The 15,857-nt window shown below is 31.0% G+C and overlaps 2 protein-coding genes and 1 pseudogene across 3 annotated transcripts; 1 reads left to right on the top strand and 2 right to left on the bottom strand.

The window, feature by feature from the left end:
• Positions 1–383: 383 nt before the first annotated feature.
• Positions 384–5,167, top strand: LOC149497871 (L-type lectin-domain containing receptor kinase IX.1-like; annotated as a pseudogene).
• Positions 5,168–5,810: 643 nt separating this feature from the next.
• On the bottom strand, positions 5,811–7,388 carry LOC105631036 (peroxidase 27). Of its 2 annotated transcripts, XM_089719358.1 has the most exons (5): positions 7,325–7,388; positions 7,119–7,276; positions 6,684–6,872; positions 6,405–6,570; positions 5,811–6,217 (listed from the first exon to the last, which is right to left on the bottom strand). In XM_089719358.1, exons 1-5 carry the CDS (start codon positions 7,386–7,388, stop codon positions 5,811–5,813), a joined length of 984 nt encoding a protein of 327 aa, XP_089575484.1. The 2 variants fall into 2 exon arrangements, with proteins under 2 accessions (XP_089575484.1, XP_089575485.1); XM_089719359.1 differs by having other exon boundaries at positions 7,119–7,388.
• Positions 7,389–12,591: 5,203 nt separating this feature from the next.
• On the bottom strand, positions 12,592–15,309 carry LOC105631026 (APO protein 4, mitochondrial). The gene is made up of 3 exons (XM_089718654.1): positions 15,143–15,309; positions 14,308–14,565; positions 12,592–14,155 (listed from the first exon to the last, which is right to left on the bottom strand). The coding sequence occupies exons 2-3, from the start codon at positions 14,541–14,543 to the stop codon at positions 13,462–13,464; spliced, it is 930 nt and encodes a 309-aa protein (XP_089574780.1). The 5' UTR covers positions 14,544–14,565; positions 15,143–15,309; the 3' UTR covers positions 12,592–13,461.
• Between the last annotated feature and the right edge of the window lie 548 nt (positions 15,310–15,857).

The following is a 15,857-nucleotide window of genomic DNA, read 5'->3' as shown; positions in this document are numbered from 1 at the left end:
TAGTAAAATCTAGGAATCAAATTCAGCTTTTTATCAATAAAATGTAAATCAATATAAATACAAATTTTGCCTTTAATTATAATTAGAAAGAAACAAAAGTTGATATGCTCAATTTAGGGCCCACATAGGGAGCAGATCAATAAAAAAATATTTTATTTTTTGGAGACAAAGGTATTTCAGACCATTTACAGAAAAAAAAAAAAGAATAAAGTAGAAATTTTTTTTTTTTTTAAACTTCAATTATAATTGATTTATTCCATGTATAGACCGATGTAGGTGAATTTAACTGGGCCATCAACTGCCTTGTTACACGTGATTACACATTATCCCGATATATAGTTGTAAATAAAAAAATTATTTCTAGGATACGAAACTATAAAATTTCAGGCAATTATATGCTCCTTTCCAAATCAATTTCCCTTCTCTCGATATGGAAGCTACTTTCTACCTCTCTTTTCTTCTCCTCCACCTTCATCTCCTTCCACCCTCTACTAGTTCAATATCATTTCATAAAACGCGATTTGAACCAAGCGACACCTACGAAGGAAGCGCGACTTCTTTTGTAGGGGTCATCGAGCTTAACGATGACTCGTACCGATGCCAATTTGGTCGAGCAACTTATTCAGACAAAATACTCTTATGGGATTCCCAAACAAAAAAGCTCTCCGATTTCACTACCTATTTCTCTTTTACAGTAGACATTCAACGTCGTCCTATTTTTGGTGCTGGTTTTACTTTCTTTATCGCTCCGGAACTCCACCGGAGGTTTTATTGGACTTTATAATATCACAACGCACAAATCCTCAACTCCAAACCAAATTCTTCATATTGAATTTTACTCGCAACCGGACCTCGAATGGGATTCTCCCGTTGAGCATATCGGAATTAATATAAATTCCCTCTCTACAGTTACATATGCTCCTTGGAATGCGACTTTACACAGTTCAGATACTGCTGATGTATGGATTTCTTATAATGGAAGCACAAAAAATCTTACTGTTTCTGGGAAATATAGACTTACTGCAAATTCTCATGAAAGTAACAGTCTCTCTTACATTGTTGATCTCAGAGAGTTTCTTCCTCAATGGGTCAAAATTGGGTGTTCAGCTGCGACAAGAGATTTCTTTGAACGACATGCAGTTTATTCTTGGGATTTCAGTTCAAGTTTGGAGGCAGATGAAAAAAATCCAAAAAATGCTAAAAGGTTAGGACTTGTACTATTTATAGCAGGACCAATTGCTATTCTTTTACTAGGTGTGATGGCTATAGTAACAGGTGTTTGGTGCAGAATAAAGTTAATGAAAGGGAAGAAAAAGAAAATAAACTCAACTTCAATTGATAAAGATATTGAAAAGGGAAGAGGTCCACTGAGATTTTCTTATAATGATCTTGTTTTAGCTACGAAAAACTTCTCCAGCGAGTCCAAGTTAATTCCAGAAATGCAGTAATTTTTGGTAGTGATGCTTAGTTAATTAATGAAAAATATACAAAATGTATAATAAATTAAGATAAAAAAAATGATGACATCATCGAAACATTTAACATAAAAAAATTTAGTCGTGAATTTCTACTAAGATATTATATTATTACCGTACGTGTTTTGTTTCTCGATCTTACTTATTGTATAAATAAAACTAATAAAATATTAGTTGAGATGGTAAAAGTGAGAATACAAGTTGGATAATTAGGAAATTCACTTACAAAAAAATGCCAAAAATATTTACGCCTACCCCAAAGTTGGAGATTATACCTCTTAGTTTTATCAAGAAAAAAAAAAAAAAAGCTCTACCCAAAAAAATTATGCAGCTAAGGAATTGATAGTTAAACCTTAAAATGCTTCCCTTGTTTCTAATGGAGACTTTGTATTATGCTCTAATTTCTGAATTGCATGAATATATTATGTTGTCCTAAGGTCCAATGACAAATAGAAATGTCTATTAGTTACGGCTACATACAACTATCATGGATTTTTATTCTACATTCGATCGATCCGACAATTTTGGCTTTGCCTTAGATGTCCTCTCTTATCCGATCAGCTTCATATGAATAGATTCCTTTTCTTGTAAATTGCATCTTAATCGGACATATCATAGCGGACGTGTCTATTTTTTTTTATTTGTTTTTATTTTTAAATCTTTGAATTTTATTGTAGAATATAAAACATAATTTACATTTAGAATTATATTATTATTATTATTATTATTATTATTATTAATTTTACATTTGATTCTATATGTTAGATTTCATTACTAATTCCATTATCCCTCTTCTCAATAATCACCTTGCTCACCTTTTCCTACAATATCATATCCTTCCCTTTCATCCTCCTCCTTCTCCTCCTCCTTCCCTTTACTAAGGCAGTATCCTTTGAAATAACACGCTTCGACACAAATGACACCAGAATAATCTACGAGGGCGGCATGACCCCGATTTCCGGAGCCATCGAATTCAACGATGTAAATTATATGTGCCAATTGGCAGAGCCATTTTTGCAGAGAAAGTACCTCTTTGGGATTGAAAAATGAACCAACTCATTGATTTCACTACCGATTTCTCTTTTTACATCGATATTCAAGGCTGTAACCAGTATGGTTCTAGTCTTGCTTTCTTTCTTGCTCCTGTTGGATCTCACATCCCACTAAATTCTATTGGTGGTTTCTTTGGCCTATATAACTTCGCAAACAGCGATTTAGCTGAAAATCAAATGGTTCATATTGAATTTGATTGCTACTTTAATCGCGAATGGGACCCAAATTATCTTCATGTGGGTATTAATAATAATTCAATTCATTCTTCCGTGTTTACTCATTAGAATGCTAGTTTTCACAATGTTTATCCTGCTAATGTGTCTGTTGCTTATAACTCAAAATCCAAGAATTTAAGCATTTCTTGGAAATATCGAAAACTTCAATTCCTTCAGAAAACACAAGCCTTTTTCTTATTATTGATCTAATGATGATTCTTCCTGAATGGGTCATTATTGGGTTTTCTGCTAGTACTAGCAATCGCATAGAATGACATGTAGTTCAATCATGGAAGTTCGATTCGAATTTGGAGATACATGAAGAAAAGGAAATAAATCCTTCAAAATTACGGCTTGTAGTAAGGTTTAGCAGTTTCAAGAACTATTCTGTTAACTGCTACCGCTACATTTGTTATTTTCAGCGTAAGGAAGTGGAAGATAAAGAGTTCAAAAGAGAAAATGAGTTTGAAATCAATTAACATTGAACTTGAAAATGAAACCGAACTGAGAAGTTTTTCTTACAAGGATCTTGTTAAAGCTACAAGTAACTTCTCAAATAAGAAGAAGTTAGGTCAGGGAGGATTTGGTGCTGTTTACAAAGGATATTTAAGTCACATAGGCAGAACTGTTGCTATAAAGAAAATTTCAAGTAGTTCATAAGATGGAAAACGAGTATATGTCTGAGGTAAAAATTATTAGCCAATTGAAACATAGAAATCTTGCGCAACTTATTGGATGGTGTCATGATAAAGGCAAATAGGAATGATGGTTTCAGAGATATGGCAGTGAGACTGCTGTAAAGGAGGATTACTAGCTTCTTGAACCTTTTTTTAGGGTCATCGCTCCCTGAGTTCAAGAGTCTACACTCTCGCGTCATACGGCTCCGCCCTGAAATCAGGACCTCCCCTTTTCTTTGACCAACAGTCCTCAAACCAATCTTTCCTCTGAGGAGGCTCTTTCCTTCTTTCCCGTCAAGATGTGCCCTTGAATTTGAATCAAGCCTCGAAGCACGCGGTGGGAACATAACTTAAGAACTCTCTCGTAGATGATTTTCTGCCATTTTCCTCCTGCACCCATTCCTAATCAGATCCTATTTGGCTTTTTCTTTAAGAGATCTATCTCCACGTTCTTCCTACCTCTAGACTTCTCCTGCTACACGGGGGAAGTTCCCCTACTGAAAATGCTAGGGAAAGGTTGCTCAACCCCTCCAATTTCTTTCCAGGACAGTCTCACTGGCATTACCTCTGAGTGAAGGAAACTGCTTCGGGAGCAAGACTTGGTGGCCTAGTCTTACGATTCCGAGCAAAAGGCCTAAATCAGCATGACTTTTAGGCAGGAGTAGCAAAAGGGACCAAGATTCCTTACAACTCGTACCAATAGCGGCACTGAATGGCCTGAGATTGATTTAAAAGGCAGCTCAGCCGCCCCTCCCCTTTTGTGGGCACCGGGGCCAGAAATCAATGTATAAAGGAACGCTTTGCTTAAAAAAAGAATGATGAAGGGCGGGTCAGAAAGGATGACACATTTGTTATCTCCAGTTTGAAACTAAGGGTCTGGAGACTGATAAACTCGCCTGCAAGCAAATAGAGTAGAGAGCTTACCCTTTCTTTCTATTAGAGTCGCGAGCTTGTTGTAGTCGGTCCTAAAGGCTAAAGGGATAACCTTTCTTGTTTATGAGATCATGCCTAATCGGAGTCTTGATGCTCACCTCTTCGAGAAGAAATTTCCTTTAACTTGGACTGTAAGATACAAAATTGCTCTAGGTTTAGCTTCAGCTTTGCTCTACCTCCATGGAGAAATTGATGGAGTGAAATGTGTGTTACACCGCAATATTAAACTAAATAACATAATGCTAGACTCGAGTTTTAATGTTAGACTTGGTGACTTTGGATTAGCTAAATACATGGAGCGAGAATTGGGGTTACAGACAACAAAAGTGGCTAGCACTAGAGGGTATATAGCTCCAGAGGATATAAGTACAGGTAGGGCGAGTAACGAGTCTGATGTTTATAGTTTTGGGTTTGTTGTATTAGAGATTGTCACCGGAAGAAAAATGAGTCGACTTGTTGAGCATAATAATGAAATGATGACATTGATGGACTGGCCTAGGGATCTTTACGGAATTGGGAATTTAAAAACGGGAGTTGATGAGATACTTGAGATGGATTTTGATGACAGACAAATGGATTGTTTGATGGTTGTTAGATTGTGTTGTGCTCATTCTGATAAAAAGATTAGGCCTCCTATAAAGCAAGTAATTCGCATGCTAATTTTGAAGTTGATTTACCTAATCTTGAAACAGGAAATTCAACAAATCCTGTTAACGTTTCAAAAGGAGAAAATTCAGCAATGGCAGTTAATGTTCCAGAAGGAGAAAATTCAGCTGGGGATTCTTCTAGCTCTACACAAATTCACAAAATTTAATGTAATATTCAAGTTTTGGAGGTCGTTAAACAAGCAATTATTGTTTGTTGTAAGAGTTGCTTGTGATAAATTAATGCTTTTCTTTGCAAGAAAATCAAAACTATTCGATTTTTTTTTGTGTTGCACATGTATTTAACCTTCACGATAAAATTCTTCAGAGGATACAATTTACTCCTACTCATTCAGTCGCATCGATGAAATACTTTAATATTTAATTTTTAAGAAATAAAAATAAAAAAAATTGAACCAAATTTTTGTTGATAAAAATTGTCTCTTCATACAGTAAATAACAAAAATATTATTCAATTCCAAAATCATGCTTTCACCGCTCCAAAACACCAAAATTACAAATTACATTTAGCAACAACTTGTTGCAAATGGGAAAATCAATAAAAATGAAAAATGAAAATCACCAATGTAAAAATCTCCTTGAAAAAAGCAATTATTGTTTGTTGTAAGAGTTGCTTTTGATAAATTATTGCTTTTCTTTGCAAGAAAATCAAAAACTATTCCATTTTTTTTTGTGTTGCACATGTATTTAACCTTCAAGATAAAATTCTTCAGTGAGAACTCCAATGTAAAAATCAATAAAAATGAAAAATGAAAATCACCAATGTAAAAATCTCCTTGAAAAAAGAACCCATTAATTAACAAGAGCACACTGTTTCCTGATTTCACCTTGGCTGCCAGTAAGAACTCCAATGCGCCCCAGTTTGACCATTGAACTACCAAACTCTTGTTTAAAAGGGGTTCCATTTGGGGAAGATTGACGCAAAACATAAGTTCTGGTTTGAATATCATTCAGAAGAGCCGCATCAGATTGGAAGATCCCTCTTCTTGTATTTACTACGTTGTAATAATCACTGTCGAATGTTCTGGAGCTTCCAGGATCCATTTCAACAACTGTGGTGCTGTCTCCAGGCTTACATTTCATCTTTAACTCAGCTGCATATGTTGCTTTCAACGAAGGGTCAGTGTCGCCTCTGCCACTAAAATTGTACAATCGGTCTGAGATTACAAAGCAATGTCCAATTCCAATAGTGTGCGCTCCTGCACCAAAAATAACAATTTAAGTTTAAAATGTCGAGGATCTATTGGCCCGTCGACCGTGGTTAAGTTTCTACATAAATTAAATTTTTCTTGGATCAAATTAATAAGATAAAAATTCTTATTGATGATTAAAAAATGCTTGATAATTTAGGTTTTTCTTTCTTTGGCAAACATAAAATTATATTACCTGATAAAACCACTAGGTCCTCTACACTTAGCCCTTTTGCAGCAAAATTTTTCTTCAGTTGAGTTATATTGGCAAAAGGAGATGGTAACTGTGCTGAAGCCTCCGAAGCATTAGACACTCTTCCATCTCTACGTCCGGTAGGAACATCCCAAGATGGTCCTCCAATCTGACATATTAAAAAAAAAAAAAAAAGTTTATGTACATATCAATAGTTTATGAATTAGACAAAAGCAAGTTCTGATGATTTTCTGAAGAAGGAAAAGTTGATATTGATTATACCATTTGAACAGAATCTCGAGCTGCCAAAGCCAAAATATCAGCACAAGAAACAACACCAGTACAGTTGTTTTCTATTTCAGATTTTATAGCATCAATTACATTAAAACCTCTTAAAGTTTGGTTTGGGATCGCATCTTTCTCAGCTTGGTTTGTACTCGTAGAATTTAATAGCACAGAGCCATCACATCCCTGCAAAATAGAATTTATTGATACTAGTTGTGACAAAATAATATTTTGTGGTAACAAACTTTTTGTCATAATAAATTAGTTTAAATGACAAATTAACTTGCCGTAATAAATTGTTTGATTACAACAAAACAGGATTTTGTCACAAGAAACTTATCGAGACAAGCTTATTGTGACGAACTAAATTTATAACAAACTAAATTTATAATTTCGATTAAGGACGTACGTTGCTGCATATTAAGGACTTACCCTAACGAAACAATCATGAAAATGCATCCTTAGTAAAGGAGCAGCAAGAGTTGGATCACTGGAAATAAACTTTTGAACGACATTGTGGAAAATAAGCTCTGCATTAGGACATGTCTGCTTATAGAACCCTAGTTGTAATCCTTTGGAATTAGTTAGGTCTAAGCATAACCCAATATTTAAGTTTAACAATTGAGAATTAGTTGAGCTTAAGAAAAGAAAGAAGAGAATTAGTTGAGGAAAGAGAAGTGAAAGAAGCTTTTGGATCGCCATTGTCTAAGCTGCTTGAAGAAGTGTTTTCTAGGCCTGAAGCATATTGGAGAACAATTTTCGCTTAAGGTCAAAATAATTAAAAAGTTGACTAATGGCCTCTCTTAGCAAAATACATGCATGCCACTCATAGCTCAAAACAAAATAATAATAGTAATAATCCAATTAAAAGTATTTTAACTAACTTTTTTTGTCACTCCTCGGTTCTTTTTATATAGGCACAACTTATTTTTCATCAAGATTTAAAAAGTATTTTAACTAACTTTTTTTGTTATTTTTTTCTTAATTTACCCTTAATATATCATTTATTTTTCCTCTAATATCAATACATGTCTTAAATTATGTTTCAATCTTCAATGAGATTTTAAATATTTTGTTGAAATGAGTAGAATACAAACAGTTGGAAAAATGAAGTTTATGCTCTAACGTGCAGGGAGCAATTCATTTTTTGTCCTTTATTTAGGAAAGTTATGTGAGAATATGAAAATTTATATTCATTTAATCTTCCAACTACTTTTAATTATTGAAAATATACTTTAAATATTGCATGATTTTTTAAATTTTCTGTGAAGTCCGTAAAAATTCATTTCAATGTATCCAACTTGAAAATTCTATGGTTTTTTTCTATTCAAACTTCTTTTTTTTTTTTTTTTTTTTTTTTTTTTTACAATGGAAATTGATGTAAAAAATATACTCACCAAAATTTATTTACATTAAGTGTTCATCTATACTTTTGTCTACCACTATCTTAAGAATCTCTCGAACTAAAAGTTTTACAATTATTAAAATAAAAATAAGATAGACATTTCATATTAGAATGTTCTCAAAATTACCAAAATTAAGTAAAATTTTCTATACAAAAGAACATCCAAAAAGGAAATTTTTCCTATATAAAAAGATCAGAGAACGGAGAGAGTATTTTATTTCTTTTTATCACCAACTAATAAGCGCTCATAAAAAGAGATAATAATAAAAGCAGAGACTAAATTTCTTTTACGTGATAATAAGTTGTAATTTTGCCAACACTCTAAAATCTCACCTCCAAAGTTTCAAAGTTGCTGCTCTTCTTTATTTAAATAAATAAATGATTATTTTAATGTCACATCAATAGCTGTTGAACTTGGGATGTCAACATGCTATATCAATGGAGAAGAAGCAACACAGGGAAGAACATGATTAGCACCAATTCCTAATTAGCAATTGCTTTATTTCTTATATAATTTTATTAAAATAATTTTTAGTGGACTAATATATTGGCTTTTATTTTTTACTTTTTCCCTGAAGTTAGGACTCAACTCAAAACTTGTAGATATAATAATTGCATTTCATTATTAATATTTTCTTTTTTCAAACAAGCCAAGTTGTGATTAGGGATGGTAATGGGTATGGTTGGGATCATGTAGTGCAATATCCATACCCAAATTCAATTCTATTCTCAATCCTCATATGTTACGTAATATCTTATCGGGTACGAAATATTTTATCAATCTCTAAAGTCAAAGGATTTAGGTATTTCCATGGATACCCATTATCCGTTGATATTCATTTATCCACTTATTCATTTTTCAAAAGTTAAATTATATCGAATGAAAAAATTAAATAATTATCCAAATGATTTATATAATACATAAAAAATATGAAAATAAATTAATACATAAATAAATATCTGAACAATGGTAAATTAAAATTTTAATTTTAAAGTTGTTCTTTTTATTATATGAATATTCCAAATCACTGTTACAATTATGATTTTTCTCCATTATTTGAACTGAAATTAAATATTAAAAATTAAATTTTGAATTTCAAAATCTAAAATTTTAAAAATTCGATCAATTCAAATTAATATATGAAAACTAGAGTGAACTTATTTTGCACTATACTACATTAAATTATAATTTATATAGATAATCTACCACAAGTAATCAAATTTATTAAAAATTGTATAAAAAATAATAAAATTTTAAATATTTGGGATTTGAATTTCAATTATGGGATCGGCTTCGGTTTTTTAATAGCAATACCCATACCCAAAATAAAATTTTGAATTTTATCTATACCTTATCGAAATCCAGTCAAAATCTTAAAATTCGGATTTGATTGGATTTAGATTGGGTGCATACCTATCAGATCGGGTTGATTTTACCATCCCTAGTTGTGATGTCAAATAGATCTTGAGTACTTATAAATTATAAGTTTATAAATGAATTTATTTCAAAAAAAATACTTGTTGTCTACACTGTGTATATGTACCATTCATCAGTTCACCCAATTAACTAATTGAATTAATTATTATATATCATCTCCATGAGGTATACTAATTGAATTTGAGAAATCATATGAAACAAAATCCTGATTTTTTTGATTGAAATGTATGTGTGTGTGTATATATATATATATATAGATACACACTGAGATATACAATTATTTATGGCTAATTAATACCACAATTACCAACAGGAAAATGATTGCATACAAATGCAGAACAAAACATTAATCTCCTAATTTGCTATAAAAAATATTCATCAGTTATATATTGCCTATTAACTGATTATCTGGACAAGTAAACACAAAATGATGAGTAGATCCATCCTCAGGAGGATTAAAGAAGAGGTATATATGAGATCCATCAAGAACTCCGCAATCAACTAGAGATGCACCATCCCCGTCTTCATTATTTATAAAACGACTTTGATTGTTATCGAGAAATAGAATCAGACGATCATGAGGTAACTTTTGTTGTGCACCGATCTCTCGCTTAAGATCGGCAACCGTAGCATCATTGCCCAGTTGAACGTAAAAGAGGCTTCCTGTCAATATCTCCACCGCCACCTTCATTCTAAATCCAAAAGTTTTAATGTTTTGTTTCCATTCTCAATCTGATTTGGTGAGAGAGATGAAGGGAAAGAAAGGAATAGAGAGATCTTTGCAATGACCGATTATTACTATCGAAAGGTGTTCACGTTTGCTGCATTGTCGCTAGTTAGTTTGCTACATGCATATATTATGACTTGCGTGTATAAATACAAATATAGATACAAGACAAACTTGTGCAATTATTATTTATTTTAGGACAAAAATCATAATGTTTATATTGGGAATTTAGGATATTCACATCCAATCAATATAATTAATTTTCTACCATAAGAAGTAACTCAATGATACGGTATATTTAAAAATAATGGAAGAATTCACTCCATGACAAACGTTTGTGGAAAGAACTAACAATAAACCTAAAACGATATTAATCTCACACAGTCATAAATGAAAAAAAATATTATATAAATAGTCCTATTTAAAGCCCATAGTGATATATAACCAAAGTTTTAATTATGCACAACAAGACATAGTCCAGTGGTAAGTACATTTCGACCTAATAGTAGATCTAGGTTTAAATTCCCCTTTCCCTAATATTTTTTTAAAAAAAATTCTTAATTAGAATCTAATGTGGCCAATATTTTCCTTTTTTTTTTTTTTTTGAAAGGGCAATATTTTCCCATATGAACTTCTACCATCTGACTTTTTGACAGAAGGATTAGAGTCATAATTTAGAAACCTTATAATTAACTTTTTAAAATAAAAATCATCAATTCCTCAAGAAACCTTAGCAACTATTTTTTCTTCCCCTTTCTTCAATTCCTCAAGAAAGCTCACATAAAAAAATAAATTTATCTTGCATGTGTTGATATTGGGCCTTGGCACATCACTTTCTATAATTTATACTACTTGTAAACATGGAAATTCGAGGGGAAATAATTGAATTTTCAATAATGTCTTTAATAAAATTTGAAAATCTTAAAATAATTTTAATCATAACTAATTATATTTTATTAGTTAATTGAATATAATTTGTTAAATTTTCATTTTTTAAATAAATAAATATTGATAACTAAATATTTTATGTTTTATATTTTTAAAATTTATTTTTAATAAATATATATGGTAATAAGACATTTGAAACTTTTTATATTTTATTTTTTAAATATTTGATCCTGTTTTTATTATAATTTAAATTATTTTATTTAGGAGAGAGATAAAAAAAGAAAAAGGAAACATTGGATTCACAAAAAAACACTTGTACTAAGTTTATGTATCGACAAAAATATCATAAAAATTTTAATTTTGTTAGTTTTAAAATAATAATAATTTAATTTTGATCGGTTATTTAATTTTCTATTTAAAACTAAATTATATTGGATAAATTAAGAAATTATATTATATTAGGCATATAGTAAATATCGTAAGACTATAATTAATTTTATTTCTTAAACAAATAAAGATAATTTAATTTTAATTGGTTATATTTATTTTCTATTTAAATTTAAATTATATTGGATAAATAAATAAATTATATTACATACTATGTAATGTATATATAAAATATGGAAAGAATAAAATATTTTTAAGATTATAATTTTATTGATAATTTAATTTTGATTGGTTATATTAAATTCTTATTTAAACCTAAATTTTGTAAAGATATCATATCTTTAAGGATTTTAATTTTGTTGGTTGAACAAATAAAGATAATTTAATTTTGAATGATTATATTAATTTCTTAGTTGAATTTAAATTCTATGAAATAAATTAAGAAATTATATTATAGTATATTAAATATGGCAAAAATATAATATATTTTAATTTTATTGATTGAATAAATAAAGATAATTTAATTTTGATTGGTTATATTAATTTTCTATTTAAATCTAAATGGATAAAAAAAATTATATTATTTACTAAATAAAGTATATATTAAATATTTTAAGAATATAATATTTTTAAGAATTTTAATTTTATTGGTTGAATAAATAAACATAATTTAATTTGATTAATTATATTTTTTTGATTAAATTTAAATTCTATTAAATAAAATAAAAAATTATATTATATACTAAATAAGGTATATATATATTAAACATGAAAAGAATACAGAATTCAATTTGATAAAATAAGAAATTATATAATATATTAAATATGATATATTAAATTATATTAGATATTAAATAAAGTATATTAAATACGGTATGTTAAATAAAAAATTTTACATGTAATTTTTTTAATAAATTTATTAGCTCACTAGTTAATAGCCTAAAGAAAATGAAGGAATTCACCTCATCAACAATGGCATGTAGGCAATGAATTAAAATACCATGAAGTATGAAAACAAGTTTACCTAGTACCAATAAACAAGAGGAATGATTGTACCAAATTCACAAACAAGTATGTCATCCACATTTCTGTGCTCAAATTCAAATTTGTTCCAATGGACACTCATTATTTGATAAGAACAACTTACAATGGGGAAAAGGATTGAACAACGACAGGCTGGGGGAACAAACATGGCAGGATAAGACAAAAGCAATATGAACTTTCCCCCACAAATAAAAAGTCTATAGGCTCAAGACTGTAAGATGTTAATGGTAGCATGAAATGAGTTTTCCTTTTCAGCAATCGTCCTTGTAAGCATAGGATTTAACAATAGGCACTGAGAATCCGCATCACGACACAGGCAAGTAAAACTTGTACAAATTTGAACTTCAACAGAGGCAAGATAAGATTGCAACTAAACAGTGATTTAATAGACAGAATCAAACAAGATAAGGAAGCTTGACGCAATCTTTTGCATTTAATACAGCAAAGACCCATATTTTTTCTATAATAATTTACAGATTGAAAGAGTAGAAACAAAAATTGAAAGAGTAGATGAAGTTTACCTCGAGATTGATATGAATGGTAGAGAAAGTGGAGAATGGTGGAGGTAAAAGCGAGATCAATTGCTGTAACTTGGATTTACAGAAGTGAATTAGTGAAGGTAGGGCAATGGGGTATTTTTGTAATTTCTAGAAACAGTGAAAGTTTCCTTCACAGATGTTATTTTCTCTCTGATTTTGAGAGACTGGAGTTTGGTGTGCCCGGGAGGATTTTACAGCAAATTTTCTTTCCTCAGCAATTTTCCTTGAAGCTTCCAAATAATGGAAAATCCCCTTCCCCAGTTATTTTACATGGCTATTTTCCTTCCTCCAAAACTTTCTACCCATCCAAACAGAGTGTTAAGGCTCAAAGCAATGGACATACAAAATCAAACATGCTTTGTTAAACCCTGAACTTTCATCATACAGTAATATTTTGTAGGTGCAATAGCACCAGCCTTTGTGCACAGATCCACGACAGCTGGTGCATGTCCATAAAAATTCCGCCATTCATCCAAAAGAACTGGAGGATCTTGTGGCCGTCTCCGCCACACAATCTTAGGAGGCACCAAATCATCTACCCCTGCCTTCTTCCAGAAGTGTGTTCCACGCCAACTCTCATACTTAAATATCCCACAAAGGCGAGCCTTGTGTCCGGATGGCCCAACATGAACTTCTGAACAATGTTTGCAAACTTTTGAAGGATAAACAAACAACAACTTCTGCACACCTGATCTAAGTGTCTCCCATGCTCTCAAAGTTTTATTGGCTACAAACACAAGATCCGAAGGTGACAAAGACTGAGCTTCATCAAAATCACTGATGACAATTTCCGGAGATACCTCAGCACCTGCTTGCCTGCATAGCTCAACAACTGCAGGAACACGATCAAAATCAAATCTTTGGTCATGTTTGATAATCTTTTGGAACATATTATCCAGGCGAAATGTCTCTACTGGGACAAGTATATCATTTAGACCACCAGTAATCCATTCATGAACCTGATTTTTAGGGCCACGCCTGTAACCCCAGCAAGTCTTAATTAAATGGCCTTTCTCACCAATGTATACTTCTGGACAGAACCTGCAAAGACATTTTTCAGATGGACATAAGAAATGCTGATAAATCAAAGTGAAAATATCATATTGTTCATTCTTGTTATGTATATTTCATAGTTTATGCCAATTCTTGTTAAGTTCAAAAGATAATCAAACATCAAATATTCAACAACTTACTTGCAGGCAACCACTGGAATCACCCGGGTGAGAATAGATATCCCTTGAATAAGAAGCATTCTGACTCCAAGGACTTCTTGCGCAAGGGGAAGCATTTCTTGAATAGGATACACCTTTGCTCTATTTTCTACTCTCTTCAATATCATAGGCCTTAGCTTTTTCCAGTCAACTTTAGAGCTATAAAATCTGAATTGCATGATGTAGCTATTACGATCTGTGGCAAGATTTCGCCACATTTTTCACTCAACGCATCTAAACCTGATTTAACAAGATTTGCCCATTAAAAAACGGTAAGGCAATAGATCAAACAGTTGGTGGGCAAGAGCATAACTGAAGTTGGCAATGGTCTCTTGTACCAATGAAAATTCCCCTATAAAAGCAAGAATTTGGCGTGTGTATATAGTTACAACTGAGAAGTTTGATTAATCAGCTTCAGTAAGTAACTAGAAGCCGATAACATTATATATATGACATAGATGGACTCAGTATGTCCAGGAACAAAAGGGTTGATTTTCAACTGCAAATCCATTGGAATAAATAATTTATCTCATAATTTGTGCCAACCAAATTTATAAAGCGTAAATGATTGTTTTGAATTCTGAAGCTAAGAAAAAAAGGTCTTCTGATTTCGTTGAAATTATTATCTATTTATCACGCACTGGAAAATGTCACTACTCATAGTCACGGTTGTATGCTAAGAATAACAAAACCCTGAGAAATTCCCCAAAATCCCTACCACCATTTCACTTGCTCTATCATAGCAACACCTATTTACACCCACAAAACCAAACCACACTCACACTAACTTATAGTGAAGAAAAAAAAAGCAAATTACCTGGCGATTGCTACTTGCGAGCCATAGAGCTTGCTGCAGAGATAGTCGCTTGTTGAGGAGATGGCTGCTGGTGGTGGAGTTGCGGTCGCCAAAAGAAAATTTTGATCTGGAATTAGAAGTACTTACTTTAAATTCATTGTTTGTCCAAAACTCCTCATTTTTTTTTTTGAAATAATCATTCGTTTCATTTTTTATTTTTTGCTTTCTTCATTAAATGTGTGACAAAAGGTAAAAAATATTTTTTCATCTTTTTACAAGATATTTAATGGAAAAAACTCCACAAATGAAAGTTAAATAGTTGAAGGAACCAAATATAAAAAATGAAATAATGTATTTGAAAAAAAAAACGAGGATGAATTGATTAATTTTAACATAATATAAAAATATAATATGATTTTTCTTTTGAAACTCACCAAGGCCGTGTGATTAAAAGTGGATTCAATGAATTATGACTACGTGGTTTTGATGGCAAAAAGTTATTAACAACACTATATATATATATATATATATATATATATATATATATTATTTGTAAACCATTCAACTCCGTATACTTCCAGCGATTTTGAATAATATTAAGAATAAATATTAATTATTGTGAAGACTATAATTATAATATCATAAATCAATTGATATGTAAGGATTCTCATCATAATTTAATTAGTTAATAAAAATATTAAATTTATTTTTACGTAATTAAAATTTTTAATTACAC

Source organism: Jatropha curcas, chromosome 3, assembly GCF_041381405.1.
Source record: "Jatropha curcas cultivar XTBG-Jc1 chromosome 3, XTBG_Jcur_1.0, whole genome shotgun sequence".
NCBI lineage: Eukaryota > Viridiplantae > Streptophyta > Magnoliopsida > Malpighiales > Euphorbiaceae > Jatropha > Jatropha curcas.
The sequence above is the reverse complement of the archived record's forward strand: the minus strand, read 5'-3'. Positions and strand labels throughout refer to the sequence as shown.